The sequence below is a fragment of the Zonotrichia leucophrys genome, chromosome 5, assembly GCF_028769735.1.
Source record: "Zonotrichia leucophrys gambelii isolate GWCS_2022_RI chromosome 5, RI_Zleu_2.0, whole genome shotgun sequence".
Lineage (NCBI taxonomy): Eukaryota > Metazoa > Chordata > Aves > Passeriformes > Passerellidae > Zonotrichia > Zonotrichia leucophrys.
In genome coordinates this window covers 6,893,223-6,916,621 of record NC_088175.1, presented here as the reverse complement: position 1 = coordinate 6,916,621, position 23,399 = coordinate 6,893,223, and the positions used below count along the sequence as shown (strand labels likewise).

The window sequence follows — 23,399 nt, the reverse complement described above, 5'->3', positions numbered from 1 at the left end:
CTTAAATTAAGAAAAAGAATGAGGTTAAAGAATAAAGAGGTAAATAAGATGCTCAGGTTGTTTGCATTAATTTTATTTGTTATTACATTGTAATGTAGAGTTCATAACACTGAGATTATTATGGTTTAATTATGTTAGTGACTGTCACTGAGAGCTTTAGGATAAATTGCAGCTTCTAGGAGACAAGAAAAGGGCAAATTCAGTGCCCACTCTATCAAATAGGGAGAGACAGAGTAGGGAATGTAGAGCATTTTAGTTTCTGAAGAAAATATCAGGCAAATTATTAAATTACTTGGAAGCAGTTGGGAATGAGATAGAAAAATTGACTAATTAATAACAAATTATGTTAAATCAATCTTTCTATGGAAAAGGTAACAGATCTTGTAGTTAGTAGATGAAATACATCTTGAACTAAATGCACATCTTTTTTGCCTGTGTTTTACCTGACTTTCTCGTGTCTTAGGCTAAAGAACACAAGTATTTATTATAGAAAAAGCAGTTTTAAGAAGTCTTGTGGAGGTAAACACATAGCAAAGCCAGTGATTGCAAAATGAGGACTTCCACTGAATCAGTTATGGATATGTCTAATGCCATTTGGACAACACTTTGTGGAGAACAGTGATCTCTTGATGTGTCCTTTATAAAGCTGTGTGACAGGATTAGTACAGGTAGGCTGCACTTCTGCTAATTTCTGACTGCAGTCCCATTGAAAACTTGTTGATTATTCTCCCAGAGTTTTTATTAAGCAGGGAAATAGTAAGAAGAAAATTCCTTTGGGAGTAAAGTGCTATTAAACTGAGTAGTGACCCTCCATGGGGTAATTCAGTATTTTCTCAAGTGCTGGGGATGGGTAAGATGCCTGTGTATGTGGCTTTTGTAAAGCCCCCTCAAATGATGCCTGGTAGTGGTGTACATGAGAGTAACATCTTGTTGTTCCTATAACTGATGATTTTAATACTTTCTTCCTTCCCTGTGGAGCTTTTTGGGTTTTTTTTCCCTGTAGCTGTTGGGGTTCTGAAAGCTCCCATGGCAAGGGATGGTCACAAATATGACTTGTGGAGAAAATCTCTGCTGCCCTGATGACTTTTTTGTCCTTTGGGGGAAGGAACTCATGGACAAAATTAAGTGTTTCACTTAGTGGTGACAGAGAGACCCTTTAGATCTTGCAGTGGCAATTGGTGGCGAGTCATTTAAAAAAGGACAAAAATCCCCTACAAATACCAGAATTCACATAGAACAACACTCCCCCCTCCTTTAGTCTCTCTGTAATCTTTTTCCCTGTCTTTTCCCTTGATGAGCATATGTGATAAAGTAAAACCTTTCTCTTCTTTAAACTGAATAAATAAGTAATTTTACAAGTCTTAGTCTATTGACTGTGTAAGTTGAGTTCAGGAGATGAGGAAAATGGAACTGATGATGAAATCAAATAAATCGGCCCCAGAGAATGAAATGAGCATGAAGAAATCTGTGTGAATGATTTTCAGTATTGTACACCTAACTGCAAGGGTTTACATCTGTCAGTAATGTTTTTAGCTGAAAGTTGTTTAAAAAAGCCTGTTTTAAGATAATCCTCACTTGCATAAAATGCAAATTAAAGAATATTTTAAGAAGCTTTTCTCATAGTATTTTAAAGGATTTTTTTTTGTTTTAGTTCTGCAGTACTTCCTTCACTGTTGCTTACAGCAGTAACTTCATTTAATGGAGATCTTTATATGGGATATGTAGAATATAAATCACAGTTGTTATTGTGAAAGTGAGCAGATATATTTATCTTGGTTCATACTGCTGTTCCAAAAATTTTATTTCAGTGAATGTACAGTAATATAATGAATTTGTTAGGATGAAAGGAAGCAGTGAACTGTGGAAAAGTCCTATAAATTAACCTAGCTGAATTCTGTTGTGTTCCAAAGTGCAGGCAATCCAATTGATACTAACCACAGGATCCTGTGGAGATTAGTGTGTACAATTAAATGTTGGCAACAGTGTATCCATGGGAACAGCTATTGCCTTCATATGGTGGTTTGCAAATTATTTCCTACTTCCAAGATGAAGTTTCACTCCTACCTTTGCTGAAAGTTAGGTAAACAACTCAAGAGCTGTAATATAGATTGAGATGTAGTATTTCTGTACAGACAATGTTTTATTCAAGTTATTTTTGTCTCACTGGAAAAAAAAAAAAAGACTGGCATCTCAGTAGGAGAACATTCAACTTTTAGATTTGGAGATTTCTTCCTGTGTGTTGTCTGCACTGTGACCTAGTGGAGCTCCTCTCCTCAGTGTGGGAGCCACTTGTTGTCTCTTTTCAGTACGAAGCAGTCAGTGCTGCAGAGGCCCATGAGCAGGAGCAATTTCAAGTGGATAGAAATTAGTGAGTTGTCTTTTATTTTCATTAAATTAGACTAGCCCCAGATATTTGAAGTGTGTAATTATAAGCATGTTCACTTTTAACAACCTTGATATTTTTGAAACTAAGTTGAAATGAATAACATATTTCATTTTCTGCTCAAATTTTAATGTGTGCTTGTTATTTGATTTTAGGGAAGCAGATATTTAGCAGCAAAACAGAATTTAGGATCAGTGCACTGAAGTTCCACCCTACAGAGTCAAATGTTTTCATTTGTGGAGGATTCAGCCCAGAAGTTAAAGCATGGGATTTAAGGACTTCTAAGGTAAAGCAAATCTTTTTTCTCTTTCTCTTTCCAAATGTTCCCTAGGTTGTGTGTGCTGTGTGTTATCAAGGTGCTAGATGTACCTACTGGTCTTTCATTAAATTGTTATTGTGAGGTCTTTTGCTTTTTCACTGTGTTCCTATTCATTGAGATGAACCTCTGTAATGTGTTTTAAGTGCTATGAGGAACACTTAACAGAAAAATATTTTTTTTTTCTTTCTGTAGATGTAAGTTACATCTAGTTGAATTAAACAAAGCAAATAGCTCATGTGAGGATTGTGAAAAGCAAAGAAACAGTACAGCTGATTTGCTCCTCAAGCTCTTACCTGTGGGTCAGGATGTGTACCTTATGCCTGTAACTTTTGTATAGAAGCCTGGAGCAATTTTTACATTTATGAACAGCCACAGAAGTGTGAAATGCCTCTGCTTTTACATTGTCATGAACCACAAAGAGCAACGTGCTCCCAGCAGCCGTTGAGAGCTTAGGTAAGACCAGAGCTGTACTCTGCCAGTGGAAGTTTAAGGTAAGCAACATCCTCATGCACAGAACAGCTCAAAGAGAAGCAGGGACTGCAAAGTGATTAGTTCTTTGTTTTCCTTTGAATTTCTCTGTGGGTAGATCCTACTCATCATAGTTTGCCATCTGTTTGCTCTTCAGGATGGCAGAAGGGACTTGAAAAAGATGAGATAGCATAGCCACACCTTGTCTCTGTCTGTGATGTACTAAGAATAATAGGTGAGAGATAAAGGGAAATGCATTTCAGGTATGAGGGCTCAACAGGAGAGCTCTGAAATCATTGTGGGAGTTGCTCTGTTGAGGAAACAGAGTATTCTTGTGCAATTAACAACCAAGTTCCTGTGCTGCAGTTGCATTTGTCACTGATGTTTGAGGAAAGCATTTAATTATGTAGGATCTCTACCACATGAATAAGTTCTTAAAAGAAAAACATTAGTAAATACATATTGAGACTGCCACATCTGAGGCTACTCTGAAAATAAAATTACTGTGAGTTTCAGAGTTACAGTGTTAGTATGAAAACCTGTGTAAAAGTGGATGGGATTCATTGCATCCATCTACTTGTATGATGGCTAGTTTTACTTCATAGGGATGTGAAGGAAGATGGTTCTTGTTTTAAATTAGCAAAAATATAAGTGCATTTAATAAAAAATGCCTATGTAACTTTTTAAAAAATGAAATTAGATTTTCCATTTTCACTGTTCCTCCTGGCAGGGAACTGAAGAAGTAGGACTAATAGAAGTCTTTACTCCTGAAGAGAAGGATCAGTGGTTTCACAGCATGGAAATGATATAGCAAATACAGTTTTGCTTTCTTGAGATTCTCTCAGTAGAACTTAATTGTGGGGAGGAGGTGCAGTCTGTAATTGAATCCTTCAATGTCCTTTTTAACATAGAGAACCTACTGTTGTCATGGTATGCTGAACTGCCTTTAAAGGTGCTTCAGCAACTAAATGAGTGTCATCTTTTTAAGGCTTAAATATTGTTGGTTGTTATGTCAAATTTGAGGTCTTTGATTGTAGTCCAGAAGAAGATGGCAGATGTATGTGACAAAACAGTCTTTCAGAGATTTTCTGACTTGGTCCAATAATCTTTTCTGGAAATGATACTGTAGTTATACAAAAGTCAAGTGATAGTCTGGCTGTATATAAAGCCAGAGACATTCTTTCACCCCATGTCATTTCTTTATGATGGATTTTGCACCTGTGCCTATCTTTGAGCAACCTATCTTATCTATGAGAATCTGTGAAGATGATTTTTCTCTAGATTTGAAGTAAATTGTGATTGATGAGCATGGTCATGCCAAAACTGGCAATGCCTTCAGCTTGTGTGTGTCTAGAGTGCCCAGTCTTTTCAGAGAAAATGATAACTGATTCTGTTCTACAGTAACAAATGCCTGAAGTCACATGTTGCAAAATGTGCCTGTCTGGGCGGTGCTCATGTTGTGTATGGTTGTGGAGGAATATGTTAGAAATATTTCACAGGTGGTAGGACACAATCTCCAATACTGATAATGGAGAAGGCACTTCAGTTTCAAGGAGAGAGAAGATTTGTTTACAATGGATATTTATAATCCAAGGCTTATACTTGAGTAAAACTTTTTTTCAGCAATTCTGGTACCAGTGATTTTGATGACAAGATCTGAAGACTGCAAAATTGGCATTAACTCAAGTAGAGCTAAGGGGCTAGAGAACAGATGTTAGTGCTTGTGCTAGATAGATTGGTTTTGAGTTGTCTCCTGAGTCTGCTACTCTTCTGTTGTCAGTATCTCTGCCAATCTGCAGTAGTTTTATCTTTGAACAGTGTTACAGTGTCACCAAGACAAATGGCTTGAAAAATGCTGTTCTTGGCCCTTTCCCCCCCCTTGTGAATTGTCAGAGTTTCAGTAGTGCTTTCCCTTGGTACCAGACAAGGTATCAAACAGTACTGTATTCCAAGCAAAGATGACAATAAATGTGTTTGTCTCTTAAAGCAGCTCCTTCCTTTAAGGTTTTAAATTCTGATGGTGCCTCAGTTTAACCACAGCTGAACTGTCAGTTGATATTTCTGGCAAACCTGATTAAAGATCAGTCCTGCATAAAGGTAGATTCAGAAAGCAGTTCCTTGTGAAGAGGAGCATGCGATGCTTGACCGGGACAGAGCCATCAAAGCACCACCAGCATCCCAGGCTGTGATTCCCAAATATTGCCAGCCACCTCAGGCTGATGTTCTGCAGAAGGTGCCTCCTGCAGAAATATGTGCATCTCTGTGGACTGGAAAGTGTTCTCAGTGAAACTGTTTCAGAAAACTGGCAGGAGAGAAGAAGCAAGTCCTTCACCAATGAACAGTGTAGCTGCAACAGGGAGAAGGCAAACAGAGAGGGGTAGCGCCCAAAAAAGGAGGCAGTAAGGACGAGCAGACCAACATCGGGGGTGGAGGTTAGTCTCACCTGTGCATCATCACTGCAAAATATTGTAGTTACATTTCAAACTCTTAGGTATTGAAGGAAATGTTGGTTAGGCATGAATTATCAGTGCCATCAATGTGTCATGTCTGCCACTTCCTAGTTTTGGGGGTTTTCAATGGATTCTTCAGGTATTCCTGCTTTCAGTTTATATTGCTATCCTTATTCACATATCTTTTCCATCTTACACAGTGATAGCCATAATTAAAACTGGAGAGTGTCCTAGCCAATATTTTGAAATTTGTCCTGTTCTAATAAGTGCCATTTTCTCGTAGCGGAAATAGATGTCTGAGACCTCATGCCACTTTTGTTTCAATTTTGACACAAATAACCTTTCTATCTTTCAAGTTCTTTCATCCTAATTAATTACAAGATTTTCCTGTTTTGCCTGTTCTTTTCAAGAGTGTTAATCTGTCATTCAGTTTGGAATGATGTGTGGGTGAACTAATGATTCCTTTTGTTCCTATCATCACACTCCTGATAGCCTTTTCAGGCTTTGCAGCATATTTTGTCAATAGAGACAACACCCTAAATCAGGAAACAAATGAACAAATGAATTTTGTTATTCATTGCACACTGAAAACTCAATTTCAGCACGTGCTGGTAATTCAATTTCAGGGGTCATTCTTTAGGATGTGCATCTGTGTTTTAACAAGCAATCCTCTTGCACAACTTAAAATTAACATGAGGCAAAATGATTATTTTATCAGGAAATAAGGGGATTTTTTCCTGGAAATTTAGAGCAAAACATTAAGCAAAACAGAAAGAGAGAGAATGAGAAGTTGCAAAAATGGTGTCCAATTACACAAACATGCAGTAGTTTAAATGAGCTGCTTTATGGCAGTGTGCCACATTGATGCTTTCTGCTGATGGAAAATGACATAGAATAGCTCATATTGGTATTTTTCAAAATTAGTACTTCTGACCAGGACCATGAATTTGTGAGCATTAATTACTCATATTTATTCATGATTTGAATGTGGTACAAAAACTGGATTTGCAAGTCTCGGAGAAAATGTATCAAGTTGGTTTGAGGCATCCTCTCGGCTACTAAAACACTGAAAAATTTTAGGGGAGCTAATAGCATCCCTGCTCTACACAATATAAACCTTGCTGATGTGTACAAAAGAATCTTTTCAATTAATTTTGACAGTTCACTCATGGTACAGGGGAAGTGGGTGAGTGGCTGTGTGGTCCTTAGTTGCTGGTTGGGTTTAAAACATGACAGAAATGTGCAGTAGGCCATTAATTAGAGAGGCAGATATTAAAAAAAAAAAAAAAAGAAAGGGGTAAATTGAAAGATACTTATTGCTATCTTTGTTCTGTTGAGCAAATAGGCAAAATAATTTCAAATGTAGCATTGGGTATTAAGCAAGACAAAGAATGAAAGAACAATAAGGGAGTTTAAACCTTTAAGATAAAGCTAAACAATATACTTCAGATAAATGAATGAGTGGGACAGCTTATTAACCTCTCAGTGAAATGTAAAGTATACAGCATCTCAAAATTAGAGACAAAAGTAATCAAAGCCTGAAAAAAAAAAATAGAAGAGGCAGCTGAATAGCCTGTGGAGATTTATTATAGTGGTATTGCTTTCTGTTTGTGTTAAACCCAGTTTTCTGTCTCTGGTAAAGAGATTATTCTGGAAATTTTATATTATTGTATAACAGATTGATTAAACTTATGAAAAATTTGGAGAATGTTTATAGAGGTTTTATGAAAAGACCAGAAAACCTGGAAGTGAGGTGCTGTGTTTTAAAATATAAAACAATCTGCAGTGTCAACTAACGAGGGAGCATCACATTGAACAGCCCCCATGGGACCTTTGGACCTTGGAGCTGAACTTAGATAAACCCCATAAAACCCTGCAAAAAGAAATGTGCAATAACCCCAAGACCTTAAAGTAGTTATGTATTTTAGAAGTATTTCCTTTGAACCGTGGAAGAATTTTGTAAGATGTTCAGTACAAGCCAGCACAGTCACCCTTCATTTTGGCTGATCTACATTAGCTTTTCAGACAGGATACAGTATCTATTCCAACCACTTATTCTACCTGAAATTTTAGTATTCATTGAAATACCAAAGAGAAGAAAAGATTGAGACTTGTATCCTTTAACCCAGAAATATGGACCTTATTGTGTTCATTAATGTAAATATGACTACAGATGGGGTTTTTGCTTTTTAATTTGGGTTTCTAAGCTTACACAGATGTACTATCAGAGGAAGACTACTGCTGTAGCTGTCTAAAACTGGTAATGCTTTTAAAGGAGCTAAAGTTCATTATATGATGAATGGTCAAACTGCATTGAACAATGTATTTACATGTGTCAGCAAGGTTTGCTTAGCTCTGATGAAAGGATGTACAGCAATCAAAGCTAACATCTGAATGTACTCGTTAAAGTTTCTAAATGTATCTATTTAACTATTTTTGAGATTTGCATATTTTACCTTTTATTTGTATTCTGCTTTGATGCAACTTAATGTTTTGTAAGCATTCAGGAGCTGGTTCCTTACTGTGTCCATACAGAAATGTGGGGGACTTTAAAAGTGGAGATCACTAACAACATTTTTTTGGACTTTATTAAAACTAGAGGAATAATTTACCCAGCTGTTGGATGAAGTCTCTCTCTGATCTCTCGTCTGTTGATGCTCACGTGCCCAGTGTCACGAGCTGGTGAGGTTTGTTGGAGCTTTGGCAAGAGCTATTTGTGATCACTGCCAGAACAGCAAGTCCTGATGAAGCACCACACATAATCTGCAGAGGGAATAAGTGGAAGGTGGCAGGGCTGTGGCTCTGATCCTAAAGCATTATTTGAAGCTCTTAGACCTCTTAAATGCAAATCCACTGATTATGTTCAACAAGGAGGGAAAGAGAGGAAGGGCATCAGGTCGAGGAGACCCAGTAAAATATGACTGGACAGCCAGAGAACAGACTTTGAATAAAAGATTAGTTACAGATATTGAAAGGAAAGATATTTAAAAATATAATATATTTAAAAATATCATGTATTTAAGGGAAGGTTGATTGTGTGAAGTTTACTTGATGTCACTTTATGATGTTGGACTTGAATAAAGCAATAAGAGAAGCTGGGGAATGCAGGAATTAACCTAGGTACTGTATAATGAGAAAAGTAGCTAAAAGGGATGTCTTAAAAAAGGAAACTGGCTTGGAGAAATTTAATGAAGTGCTTCAGGCATGACACTAAATGGAGACAAAATATGTTATTTTATTTTTGGAAAATGTTTGTTGCAGAAAGTCTTGTGCTAGCACAATCAATTAAAAAAAAAGAATAGAATATTTCACAGGAAAAATGGCAACAACTTACTAGAAATTGAAAGAGTAAAAAGAAATAGAAAGGTTCAACCATTTGGAATTAATAACAAAATTTTATCATGGAAAGTTTGAAAAAAGATTAGTGAAAAGTCAAGGTAAATTTAAGGAAAATATAGATTTGAAGATTTACACAGAATTTCCCATTTTACAAATTGAGATCTTATAAGATATAGAACAAATTAACTAGCAAAAAATGATGGAAGCTCCTATTTGAAGCTTTTAAAATGTCTTGAAACGAACTGTAAAATTTTTATTAACAGCAAAGTTCAAGGCAGAGCAACAGGTTTTTTTTCCTCCCCCATCTTTATTACTCTGAACAATACTTAGCTACAAAATTGCAACTATCATCTACAACTTTATGCTTAAAAAGAAAAAAATTGAAGAGATGCTTTTTATATTGGTGAGCTATTTCTCCATACTTGAGTTTATAAAGAAATAAGCCCAAGCTGTTAAAGCACAGTTAAAAAAATTAATAGGTGCAAATGCACTGCATTTGTTTCCTTGGAAACATTCTATTGCAATTTCTTTCAGATGAGATGCAGTCATTTTAAGTAGCATGTATTTAGGAGACCCTAATGAATTTGTCTCTGGATAGCATATAAATATGAGAAAAGGCTGTAGAAGCTGGTGGAGCTGCTTGCGCTTCTGGTTTCTATAGAAACAGCCAATACATTGTCATGTACTGGTGGTATTAGGAAGAACAAGGTAATTAAAATAAGATGATTTATGCAGTGCTTTAGAAAACTCAAGTTATTCTTCTCAGAGAAATGCTTCTTGAATCCATGGTCAAATGTTCAAAGAAATGTGGTGGGGGTGTATTTGCACTTGCACAATGACATTTGATTTTAATTGTTAACGTTCAGGGTCCTTTCTGAGTGGAAGGCACGTGTTATGTGTCTGCGGCACAGGTGAGCAGTCTGCTGTGTTTATTTGGGAGCCTCATTTGGTGGCATTGCAGATGAAAATCCCACACCCGTCAGAGCAGGACATCACTCCTCTGCTGCCAGAGGGACTGAAATGAGCCAGGAACAAAGGATTCCTTCTTTTGGAGTGGGAGTGCTCACGTGAGAGGTATGTCAGGGAGTGGCTGTTGCAGTTTCAGTCCATTTCTAGGCACGTTTTACACCCCCAGCAGTGACCAATGCACTTTGGAAGAGCAAGAATAGAAAAGCACAGCAAACATCTGTATCACAATTCCTGCAATGGTTACCTAGGCCTCTCTAACTTACAGTCTGGGGGATTCCTGCCTCTTTGTCTTTGAGTTTTCACACTCTGGAATTGGTTTTCTTAATCTTTTTACATCTGCAATTTCCTTTAGCAAGGAACTCAGTTTAAATATGTAGTGTTTGAAGAAGCATCTCGTTCTGTGCATTTTGAAGCTGCCTGCTGCTCATTTACTGTCTAAAGTCTTATAATGGAGGAAACCACTCTCCTTCTCCATGCTGCTCAGACTTTATTTGCAATTCTTTTGGATTCCCCTCAGTCATCTAATTTCTGTACTAAGAATTCCTTGTTTTTGTACTAAAAACTTTCTATGAGTTCCTCACAAAAAGCCATTCTGTATCTTTCTTATATGTGGATTTCACTTCTTATCCTATTTGAGATGGGGAGATAAGTTTAAATTAAACAATATGATGGGAAAATAATTTTTTTTCTTGTAAATGATTGATGATTTCCATCACAAGATTCTTGTGTCTTTTCAAGTGGTCTAAAATTGACTTTAAAAAAGCCAGTGTACATTGTTCAAATTGGAAATATTAGAGATTAATATCAGATTAAAGTTAACCACTTCTTCATCTTAAAAAGTCATTCTTTGCTTTTAATTATTCTCAAGATCTGTTGATAATATTGAGCTTTATTTCTGAAAACTGAGCAGTTACAAATGGGAAAAAAATTAGAGTAAAGAAAAATAGTGTTTTTTAACTGCCTGAAGAGAAATACAATAGATTGACACAAATGGTTTGCACTACAATAGATAAAAGCCCCTTCTATTTTGTGAAAGAGTAAGCTTTTCTTTAAGTTAGGATGTACTTTTTGTTACTGTTAATGGTGTAGTACTGTTTCACAGGGGAAATTTAATCAGTCTCCCATTGAACTAATAATCCAGCATGTCAGTAGGAAGAGGCAGGTCCGTGCCAAATCACACAATCTAAAAAGATAGGACAAGAAAAGAAAGAAAAAATATGCCACATTTTACAGGTTGGAAGCCATGGATCTCAGCGAAAAGGGGGTTTTCTGATGACCAGATATATTGCCTGTAGTCCTGTTAGATTTGTTTTGGGACCTCCTCTCCTGATGGCCCAGGACAATGGATATAAAAGGACATTTCTTTCTCATCACTAGCATACAATTTGAGGTGCTTTTTGTAAAGTGCATTGCACACAGCATACAAGTGGCCAGCACAGGCTTGGGGCAAATAGCAGCTTCTGGATTGCTCATGTGGAGTCTGAGATTTCTTGTCAGAATGCCAGTATGTGCATGGTATGTGCTTAATGGGGAAAAGTATTACAGAACACCCATCTGAAATACATGCCTTGAATTCAGCATCACAGCTTGCTTTTCAAATCACCAGAACCATAAGAATCTGTTTGAAACTGATTTAATTTGCTTAAATTACCTTTCTTTTCGAATTCCTGCAGCCATGAGCTCCTGCCTTATTGAAGAAGTTTTGTTATTGGATTGTGTTGACACCAGAAATGATTAGGCTTTTGTTTGAAATGAACTGTTTTATGTCCATAAAATTCTTAGATTGAAGAAGTGAACTGTGGTTTTCCAGTGCTGGTAGGTGATAAATCTGCAAGTAGGAAAAGAGCAGAAGTTGTTATTAACAAACTAAAGCCAGCAGGGTAGGCAAACCTGGGCTTTCCCCAGACAAGTTCCTCAGGCATGTCATGAATTAATTGCTTAAGGTAGAACAAAGCAGGATTAATTATGAGTACTTTCCTGAGCAGGGATGTTGCAATTAGTTATTTTTGAAAGCTGTCTTTATGGGGCAGTTGAAATACTATGTATATCAAGTTCCCAGCTGCTATTCAGTGTTAATTTACTGTTCCCTAAGTCATTCCTACTGTGTGGTTTGAAGATAAAATAGCATAGTTTTTCTGAGGTATATAACAAACATATAGAAAATGAAGGTATTTTGTGCTTATTTTGATAGGCAGTTTCCTGTTGCAAAGGTAAGGTACACAGGTAATTTAGTTAAATATTCCATTAAATAACAGACAAACAAATATTGTTTAATGAATAGTGGTGAAGGTTTAAATTGATAGTAGCAGTTTTTGTAAGAACCCAACAGGTTTTCAGCAAAAATTAAAAGTATTTGCACATTACCAAAACTTCACAGTATCTTATTTTTCTGTACCAAGAGGTGTCTGTTGCTCCAAAAACTGTTAAAAGCAAATCCGAAGCCTAAACCCTTTACAATACTGGACACAACATATGGCTGGATATGTGCCCACATTTCACAAGTTTGGGACTTTTTTTAGATTATGATGATGTAAATAATATGTCTGTGATTTTCACCTTTAAAATAAGAAAATATTAAAAATCACTACCATGAATAGCCATTTGGAAGTTTGTTGTCATTTATTGCTTTATTTTGTTGTTCTTCATCTCCCAGCACTAACTGGCCTTTGTTTCTGGCTCTTTGTCCCTGTTTTTACACTTGTGCTGCTCCATGCTCTTGCTCCTGCTGACTCTCTGGTTGGACTTGTCACTTCTGAGAAGATTCCTGCTGCTAAGGGGCTGCCTCCTCAGTCTGTCAGGGGGGTTCTGCCTTTTGTGTCCACTCCCCTCAATTTGACTTCATTTTTATCCTGCAGCTCCTACAGCTGTCAGGTTTCTGTATGGTTTTCCATATCTCATTCCAGGCAGCTATTATATTTTCTGGTTTTTTTTTTTTTTCAGTTTGGGGTTTTAGTTTTCATTTTTGCTTCTACAAAATGGCTTCATTTTCTACTTTACTAATGAACTATAGACTTCCTTTTATAACTCTGTGCAGAAGTATGCATGGTGATTTCTCCATAGAGAAAGTGGAGGATATAAATATGGAAATATCCCTTTTGGCTTTGCAAAGTTTAATTGCTTTGTATATTATGCAGATTCTGAGGCTGTAAAATCTGATGAGAGTAAGAAGCACATTTGTATATTCACTATCTTAAAAAAGCAGGCAGATTGCTGAGAAATGTGCAAGTTTTTGAGTGTGCAGGTTTGCATCTTGTTGCTGTTATTACAGGGTGTGTAGGGTGCTTGCATGGCTAAGGCTCTTCATCAAATGCAAACATGATGTGTCTAAACTGTGTATTTCACAAAACCTGTGAAAAGCGACTGGAGCAGCTGTGCTGCCATCCTTCTACATGCTGAGATCACAGGAAGCAGAGCTGGAAGGGACCTCAGTACATCCACGAGTAGATCCAGGATCAGCTTTCTGAACAGTTCCCCAACAGCCATAGATTTTAGAGTTTGAGGCTAGAAATCAAGAAGTTATCATGCTGTGTTTGGTAGTTGACATGATTTTTCTTTTATTGGTGAAAGTGTAAAATAGGGGTATAATTTAGGATATTTCACTGTGACACCTGAAAATTGTTTGGTGGTTATTTAAAAAAATGTATCTGCAAATGGTCTGGGCCCTGAAGTCAGTAGTCACTGGGTATGTAAGGGGTATCAGGTAGGCACTGAAATGCCTCACAAAGTTGGAAGTCATTCCAGGATAATTATTCAAGCACTTTCTCCACTCTATTGGTATTCTAGTGACATTAGAAGAAGGACTAACCTCTGAATACACTTTGGAAGTGCAGGCAGCTATGTTTTTAGCTGTCTTGGAGAGAGAGATTCAGATATTAATAACTAGGAGTCTTCCCATGTCCTAGTTTCAAGGATCACCATATTCAGAGAGATGGTTTGCTTTGATCTGGCCACTTGCCTTGAAGTTTCTCTTCACTGGAGGCAATCAGAGAAAAAAGAAAGCAAAAGTATTGATTTGCAAAATTCAAATTAGACAACATAGATACAGAATTTCATGAAGAAAGATGGAAAGAAAGGACATTCAAACTGTTCATGTGTTCCTTAGAATAATTAAAAATCTCTGACTTTTTAAGATCCAGCTTACAGGCTGTTAAAATATTCAGAATCCTGTGGCTGATACCCATTTCTGCATGGATCTAACCCATTTTTTCTGTACAATCAAAATCTCCCCAGGTGAAACTTGCACCAATTACTCCTCCTGTGTTCCACACAACTCTATTTAAGAAGGGAGTTTCCATCACCTTTGCAGCCACCCTTTAAATACTGGAACTTGGTCTCCTCTAAACCTTTTTTTCTCAAAGCTGAGCAAGCTCAGGTCTTTCTGCCTTTCCTTATGTAGCAGCTTCCCAGTCTTTTGAGCATCTTCACTGCCCTTCTCTGGTCTCTCTTCAGCTTGTCCCCATGTCTTTTGTATAGCATGGGCAATATTGAACACAATGCGCCAGGTGTGACTTTAAAAGAGCTGATGAGAGTGGGACAATGACAATCACTGCTAGTGATGGCCTTGTTGGTGCGCCCCAGCACCCAGCTGGATTTCTTGGCTGTTCACTCGTGTTGAGCTTGTTGTCCATGACGATCCTCAGGTCCCTTTCACTTTCTGGCTGGGCACATAGCTCCAGCTCCTCCTGGTTGCTCCCAGGTGTGTGTTGGTGTGTAGACACCTGAGGTGGTTGCTCTGCTGGTTTTCATCTTGGGAGGCAGCTAAGGAACGTTTGTTGCTGCTCTGGTTGGCGTGGCTTGTCCCCAGGGGTTGCCGTGATGTGTTTAGTGTCGCCACTTGGGACACCCCAAACTCCGAGTCCTTCATTTTAACCCTGGCTCACTGAGTGGGACAGCTTGCTGCCAAGGATTCTTTTGCTTCTTCTAGGGACTCTAGAAGAGTTCATAATGTGAAAGGGAGTTTGTGTAGACCCAGCTTCACATTGTGTTGTCTGAAGCTCTTTCTGGATCTTACTCTAATTCCTTGGTAATTTACAACAGACTCTTATGTATATATAAACATAACACAGAAATTGTACAACCTGATGCTTTTAAAAATATATAATTTAATTTTCCTGTATATTGATTCTTTATATTCATTGGCCAAGCTATTGAAAAACACTACTATGTCAACATTTTAAAATGAGTTACTGTAGGGAGATAGAACAAGTAAATAAAAGTGGTGTAATCTTACCCCCTAAAGAGTTGCAGCTGAGTTAATTATTAAGGATTAGGAGCAGGCCTGCTATTAACAGGCTGCAGCTGTAGCCAATAAGAAGAGTGTTATAAAAGAGTGGATTGGTTGGCTGAGGGAATTGGAGTCAATTGGTTGCTGTGAGGACAAGGAAGAGTCAGTGCCTGGAGGAGCTGCCTACAAGAAACATCAAGGAGGTATGAAACTCTAGCAATATGGAACCCTTGCAGTATAGTGACACTAGAACTCTTGCACTATAATGACAACAAGTTATCTTTTGATGTTTAAAAATAATAGATAATTTAATGGAGATAATTATTTATACAAAGAGGGAAAGCATAGGTTGTCATGTTTGAATCTGCCAAAAAAAAATCAAACTCTTTTGTCCACTAGGTGTTGAGAGTGTACAAAGCTGCAGTGCAACAGACTTTGGATATCCTCTTCCTCCCAGAAGGAAGAGAATTTCTTACCAGCACGGATGCCGTGAGCCGGGACTCGGCCGATCGCACCATTGTTGCGTGGGACTTCCAGAGTGCTGCAAAAATCTCCAATCAGATCTTTCATGTAAGATCAACTACTGTTGTTGGGGTCATGATTTAATATTTCACATTTGTCAGTGGAGTAAAAAAAGCATTTGATTTTCAAGAAGGTCTTGTGATGTAGAAGATGCCTTTCATGTAAGTTGATGACTTTCTTTGTTTTCACAATTAATACTTAGTTGTTATTAAAAAATAACCTTGAAGACTGAGAGGTCTCCTTGTGTTTAAAATATTTACATATCAGTGCTAATTCATTGACATCTAAGCTATATTTAGGCAAGGACTCTGCAGTGTCATTGTGGTTTGCCAGTGGTGCATGGCAGTAGCTGCTGTAGTGCAATGTTTCTTTTCCCACACTTTTTCATACATTTGTCATCAGCTGCTCTGAGGGCTATTGACAAATGGAGTTTAATATTCACAAAGTAATAGCAACCTGATATGTGCATATAGATACCTAATACAGACTAATCACAGAGGCAAAATTTGCATTTATCAGTGCAGGTGCAGTATTTCTCAGTCATCTAACCAAGCAAGACATTTAATGGACTAAATTGTCTAGAAAGGCTGACAGCTTCAAAGGAGATTACCAAGGCAGTTAATAGAAAATTTCAACTCTGAGTCTTTTTTGAATACCCAAGTCTAATATCCTATGTAATATAATATGATTGGATTGTATATGGATGCTTTTTGGCTGAAATGAGCAGTACTCTGCTGACAAGAGCACATAGTTGATGATTTAATGGGATTTTTTTAGTGTTTAATTTCCAGAATTGTGCCTTTGTACTCTACTGGATCTATCAATACCTTGGATAGACAATAGGAAAGGAAAAAAACCAAACCTGTGAATATATAAATTACAGACCAGAAAGATTCAGCATCAAGGAAAAACAAACAAACATGACTACAGTATCTCTGAAATGGACTTTCTCCCCCTCCACCCCTACCTTTCTGCACTGTGAATAAACAAAATGTGGTGATGACTTAGCAAATTCTGCTTCACTTTTCTGAATTTCACCTTTGAAACCTTTGAAGTGGGAGTGAAACCCACAGCTCTCCAAACAGATTAGATCGCAACAGGACTTGTTCTATTGCTTGTCTGCATTAACAAATGACTAGTTAACAGCTCTAAAATAACCCATCACTACAACATACCCAGCATGACAGCAGCATGCTCCTGCAGCTTGTGTTGTGCTTTCTAGTCCCACACTTCCAGACCCAGTTTCTCTGCAGAAACACACAGTTGCACTGTGCCCAATACTTTACAGTACCAAGAACTTCCTTCCCAGCCCTTCACTTCCAAATCACAAAACAAAACCAATCTGATGTTCTTCCTGCTCTACCACACAGCCCATGGTGTCATGGTCACTGTTATCCTGGTGTTCCTCACATGCAGATGGATCCTACAGCCAAAGCTCTCATGGCATCAAAACTCAGCAATCTTTAGGTCAGGCTGAAATTAGAAGTGGTTTGGACCTGGTGGAAGCCTTGTGAGAGCAGTTGATTTCTGAGGGAGTCACCATGCAGAGTTTTGAAAGTAATCTTAATTCAGTCTTAAATAGGAACTGTATGGTAAAGCCAAGTCTTACTAATTACTGCAGTTATTTAGGAGTTTGCAGCCAGCAGCAGCCCACATCACTGTCATGAGGAGGCTAATAATGATCTTTTATTTTTTTCTTCTTTTTTATAAGAGTGGGATGGGGAAAGGTGTCTGTTTCAATCAGATGTTTTCTGTTCCTGTCAGTCTGGCCAGAATTGGGAGGATGGAGGATTTGAGAACTGTATAAAGTAACATGGAAAGCACAGTATGGCTGTGGAGGAAGGGATATGGGAGAAGAAGATTCACTTTGACATCCAAACTTTGGGTTTCCTCTGGCAAAAGCTGATGATGGAGAGCCATCTGGTTGGAATTACCTTTCTGCAGCTGTTCTGTGGTATAATTATGGCTCAGATGGATAGGGGATTTCGGTGAATATCTAGGAAAACAAGGTAGAGGTTTGAGTTAGCCTTTGTAGTTATGTAAGGTTTGTAGTGATTTAAGTATCTTTATATAATATATTAATGGAGATGACTTGTCCTTACTTTGTCCCTCATGGGCTCTCAAATATATCAAGAGCTAACTTGAATCATTTGAACTCATCTGTTTGATACAACAAAACTTTCTTTAAAATCCTTTTCAGGAGCGTTACACTTGCCCCAGTCTGAGCCTGCACCCAAGGGAGTCTGTGTTTGTTGCTCAGACCAACGGGAACTACCTGGCTCTGTTTTCTGCCCAGCGACCCTACAGAATCAACAAAAAGAAAAGATACGAAGGACACAAGGTATCCTTCCTCACCAGGAGCTCAGTATCCAAACTTAAAAGGAAGATTGATAGCAAAGCACCTCTAATTTTTAATATGTCTGCTAATAGTGTTTTATTATAAATCAGTGATAGATATTAATTGGCTTCATTTGCTTTCCCATGTGCCAGTCTATTTTGAATCAAATGCACTCTGAATGAAATAGTTATTAGAAGGCTTTATGAATGCCTAATGTCTTGATTAGAAAAGTTTTTGCTATAGCTGTGTCTCAGTAAAGACCTGGAGAAATCTTTAGTGTATATTTATTTAAAGACATGCAGGTTTTGTACTATATTAATTTTCAGTGTACCTCAATGAACTTTTCTAATCAGCATCAAGAGTTACTCTGTTATTGTTTTTCACAGGTGGAAGGATTTGCAGTGGGCTGTGAATTTTCTCCAGATGGAACACTTTTGGTGACGGGAAGTTCAGATGGCAAAGTGTTTTTCTACAACTATCATACTTCAAGGATTATTCGCACTCTGTCTGCACATAAAGAAGCTTGTGTGAGTGCAACATTTCACCCAGTCTTGCCATCACTCCTTGCAACATGTGATTGGGCTGGAGAAATCAAGATCTGGCAATAACAACCAGAGTTACTTTTTAGGATGTCTCTCTCCTGTTAGTCTGTCAGAGGCTTAGGAAATAAGCCAGAGTATGGAATGTGAAATTCTGTTGGGATGTGTTGTAAGCAGGAGAGAGACTGTTGTCTTTTCTTCTATGACCTCTATGTTTATGCTTTCATAATGCAGTTAAGATGGTTTTATGGTTGGCTGTTGAGCAAAGAAATGGTCCTACTCTCTCCCTCAACCCTGGAGACAAATTTTTAACCCTTTTGTGTCAATCTTGTGCTCATCAAGTCCCATTCTGCTTTGAGCAAGCACCTAAATTTAAGAAAATTATTGTTCTTTTGATGCATCTTTTCAATGCAGCTTTCTTAGACCAGAGTTTATCACAGAATCATAGAATCATTTAGGTTGGAAAAGAACTTTAAAATCACTGAGTCCAAGCTTTAACCCAGCAGAGCCAAGTCCACCACTCAACCATGTCCCACAGTGCCACATCTGCAAATCTTTTAAATACCTCCAAGGATGGTGATTCCACCACTTTCCTGGGCATCCTGTTCCAATGCTGACAACCCTTTGGCTGAAGAAGTTTCTTCTATTATCCAATCTAAACCTCTTCTGTCAGGAGGAGACTGTTTCCTCTTTCCCTCACCAAAAGTTGAGGACACACTATTTAACAAATGATGATGTTCAGATCAGTGAATACCTATTCCATCTTCCTGAAATGTTTTTTCCCACTTTTTTGAACTGGTTTAGCTCCCTGACCTAATCAATGTAGGGTTAGAGAAGTAATATTGTAGTTCAAGGCAAAACAGCTTCCATGCACAAGAAGGGGGAAGGTCACAGGGCAGGTGGGACTGCTTCTTCTGAAAATGGAAGGTCTATTATCAGCTCAGTTTACTGTAAATGCCTTCTGAGAGTTCCAGGGAAAGGTGTGACAGATGGCTTGAACCTAATTTTGAAGTCAATACACGTGTGGTTTTGAAATGCTGGTGTTTAAACTTGAGTTTTAAACTTTTATTACTGTGTAAAAAGAGAAAGAAACTATGTATAAATACTTTTAAGGAAGAAATAAACATTTTTTTTAAATACATGCTATCTTTGTTTACTCCTATTATTCTTGACAAGATAGTACGCAAGCTTATAATGGATTTGATGCTTGGGGATGAAAACAATTAACATTACTCTAATTTATTGCAAACACATATGCATTTCTCCATAGTTCTTGATGTTGCTTGGACACAGAAAATTGTCATCATGCTATTCAGTGCAGGGGAAGTTCTTCAGCACTCAAACAGGAGCTGGGCTATTCTTCAGCAGATATAAATTTAATTAAGCCATTAGTATGTATTTACATACATAGAGATTGTTTGTAACTGTACTTTAAATTTGTGTTCCCTGCAAGTGTATTACTTGGTTCTAGAAAATATTTAATGTGCATGTGTGTGTACATGTATGAAAAATAATATGTCTGTGCATCACATAAACCATATGTAATCCTATCATGACTCCATATGTTTATATGTATTTTTATGTTTATATGTATTATCTTGTACATAAACGTTTATATGTTTATATGTATTATCTTGTAGTGAGTGCTGTAAGCTTGTCTTGTCTTTGGTCTGGTTAGTCTGGAAAGGTGTTTTAACATAAACAGGATAATGGTGCTGAGTAAATTGTCTCTATCATGGAATCCATAAACTCGATATGGTAGCAACTTCTCTGTAGCACATTTTTATTTTTCTGATTTTTCATATTGGCACAAATGCAAGGGGTTTCTATCCACTTTTTTGCATGCTCAGTAAAAATAGCTTTTTCAGTGAAAAATTTTCAGAGCATCCTTGTGAACAGCAGATTTTAATTATTAATGAGCATAATGTACTCCATTGGTTTGTAGTTTATGTTCCTTATTGCCTGTGGTAAGACATAAGCCTGTACCAAGGCTGTGGGTCCAGTTTGAAGTCTGGACCAAGATTGTATGGCTGCATGGTTTTAATCACCTTACCAACAGCTATGACAGGTTTTAACATAGGGCATTAAATTTAAGTGAGTCTTGCAATGAAAAAGCAGCTTTTTCTTTGTTTCCCAGATTGCCGTTTATTTTTTGCTTCCTTGTGCAGCAATGAGCTGTTTAACAGGAGCCTGGAGTTTGCACTTTTCTTCACTGTGCCTCTAGTACACAAGCCAGCTGTACCTTTAAATAGAAACTTGTTTGGTGGTTTTGAGTTACTCCTAATTCAAGCTGTGGGATCCTCATAAAAGTCAGGAGGAGGTCAGCTGGAAGTGAAGTAGCCCTTGCCTGTTGCTAGGCAGGCTGGATCCCAACTGCACAGCATTTTCCAAGGGGGTGGCTCTGTGTTCTTCCCTCCTGGTGTTTTAATTCAAAATGTGCTGTTACCACTTAAAAACTTTGGGCAGCCAGGTGTGTCTTATATGAATGATGGGCAGCACTGTAATTGTTCCTGTTACAACCTGGTATCTGTCTCCATGGGAGATTATCTGTTATTTTGTTAAGTACAGCCTTGAGAAAGGCCCTAAAATACATGTGAGCTCATGGTAGAAATGGTTTTTTGGAAGAGGCCTGAGCTGATGTGAACATTTCCCTCTATGTGAGTGAGCTCTGAGCACACTCAGCCTCAGTGAGAGCACATCTGGATAGAGGGAAGGTCCTGAGGGAGCAGACTTTGGGAATCACTGCCAAGAAAAGTAACTGCATTTTGTATGATTACTCATGTTGTTGCTTAAGTTTAACTCGTGTACTGAGGTGTGATTCTGGTGTCTACAATTTATCCCTCCTGAAATTATCTTGCAGATATAAATTGTAGACTATTTGAGGGGTGGAGAGGGAGGGAAAACCTTAAATTTGATTAAAGGAGGTACAGAAAATAAAAGAAACTTGAAACTGTATAAACTTAAAGAATATTAAAGTTAGAATTGCATTTGTGTCAGATTTCCAAGATGGCTGGAGTTTAATTACTTAGAAGATCCAAAGGTTTTATCATGCAATGATATTGTTTTCATAGCATCATCTTGTTAAAATCTCTTTCTAATATAAAACTGATTAAGACACAGACTGAAATTTAGTCATTGAAAATACTTCAGAAGAGTGGTGTCAATTAAGTTTTCATTATGATTCAAACACAAATTCTTCCTTGTTATCTTATGTAATGAACTGTAATCAAAAAATATCCACTTTATTCCATCACTCTGCAATTACCAAATACTATTTGGGCTGCATACAAGGATTATTATGGTCAGATGAAGCTTTTAGAATGTAATAAATTGTTGTTTAATTAATTTTATTCATAAAATTTTAATGTATAAATGTTTGCATCTTGCTTTAGGAGAAATTCTTTTAGATTTATATAAAGGTCTCTAGGGTATCAGATGTTAGAGCCAAGGCAGAGTTTTCCAGCATTTTGAAATGGTCTAGACTGTGTAGATAAACAAGCCAGATTAATTTTAATCTATTTTGTACTGTACCAAAAAGTAATAATGGCAGTCTCTACCACTTTATTATTTGCTACTGGAGCATTATTAATTTGGGGTGTCAGAGGATGCAAGCTATTCAACTGTCTTTATCTCAAAAACCTGCTAATTAGCAGACAGTTATTAGAATCATGTGTTCACTCAGCTGAAATACTGTTGGTGAGTCACTATATTTCAGCTCTTGGCTTCATCATAAAAATAAGGTATGGCATTACAATGGGATTGCTTGTTCTGTAGGGGACAGGCAAATGTAAAGGTACAATACTACAGCAGAACAGAACAAAGCAGGCAGATCAAAAAATTGTGGGATCTCAAATTACCCATTATCCTTACATAAGGGTTTGGCCTGCACTCAACTGAAAATATTTGCTCTTCTTTCTTCAGCTAGCCTTGATCTCAGTCTCTGAATCCCAGCTCCTCCTAGTCACTGCTTGCATCCTCACCATTTAATTTTCATTTTTTCTGTCCTTGTCTCAGCACCTTGTCTTCTGCATTTAAGGGTATAGCAGTCTGTGTGCTTACACTACATTCATCTTCTCTTTTTCTTTTTACTGTGCTCTGACTTGAGACTTTCAGGCTTTCATTTTAGCTGTCATTAGAAAGGCAGGCAGAAATCCCAGAGCACTCTGCACTCCATTCTTGCCTGTTTTCCAGTTTTAATGAGGCTTATTATTTTTGGAGAGTCTCCCCTTTTCTTAGCCTCTCCTCTGTCTGCTTCTCTTTCTACCTTTGATTACTGCTCTACTGTCTTGCAGATCCTTTTTACTATATCAGTTGCTACAAGGTTTACCTTGTCAGGAGTGCAATTTTGTGGAAAAAAAAAACAAAACCAAAGAAACCTCACCCACCAAGTCTCAGAGTTATTGCCACTTACAGTGCTTTAGCTCAGAGTGTGCAAACTGTGTTGCCTTCAAATGAATTTAAATGAGAAGATGTGCTCTAAGACCATATTTAATATGTCCCAGCTGGTGGGACTAAACTGGAGATAGTTCAGAGTATCCCCTACTCCCCCAAATGCTTGTAGGTTAGATACTGTGATTTCAGAAGTGAGACAAGCTACACATTTACTCCTTTGGGCCTTACCACTTGCAAACATGAATGTAAGCCTCAGGAGCTTCAAAGAGTCTTTGGTGTTTTCCCCTTTCTTTGATAAATTTCTCACTGCTCTCTTCATTACTCACCTCTCTGTGCAGAGTGGCCACAGTCTGATGTTTTCACACTTCAAAGAATTGAAATGCAGGGAGTTGGTTTATGAGGGGAAAAAAAAGGCAGTTTTAGAGGTGCTTGATCTCCAGTAAGATGAGCTGGCCC

The 23,399-nt window shown here is 37.6% G+C and overlaps 1 protein-coding gene across 3 annotated transcripts in view; it reads left to right on the top strand.

The window, feature by feature from the left end:
- WDR25 (WD repeat domain 25) overlaps positions 1-21,383 on the top strand; it is a 62,153-nt gene extending 40,770 nt beyond the window's left edge. For all 3 annotated transcript variants that reach the window (XM_064715927.1, XM_064715928.1, XM_064715929.1), the window contains exons 4-7: positions 2,539-2,669; positions 15,552-15,722; positions 17,875-18,015; positions 18,399-21,383. In XM_064715927.1, the coding sequence (XP_064571997.1) occupies positions 2,539-2,669; positions 15,552-15,722; positions 17,875-18,015; positions 18,399-18,620 (665 nt within the window). In that variant the 3' untranslated portion in view covers positions 18,621-21,383. The remainder of the gene's footprint in view (positions 1-2,538; positions 2,670-15,551; positions 15,723-17,874; positions 18,016-18,398) is intronic.
- Positions 21,384-23,399: the final 2,016 nt, after the last annotated feature.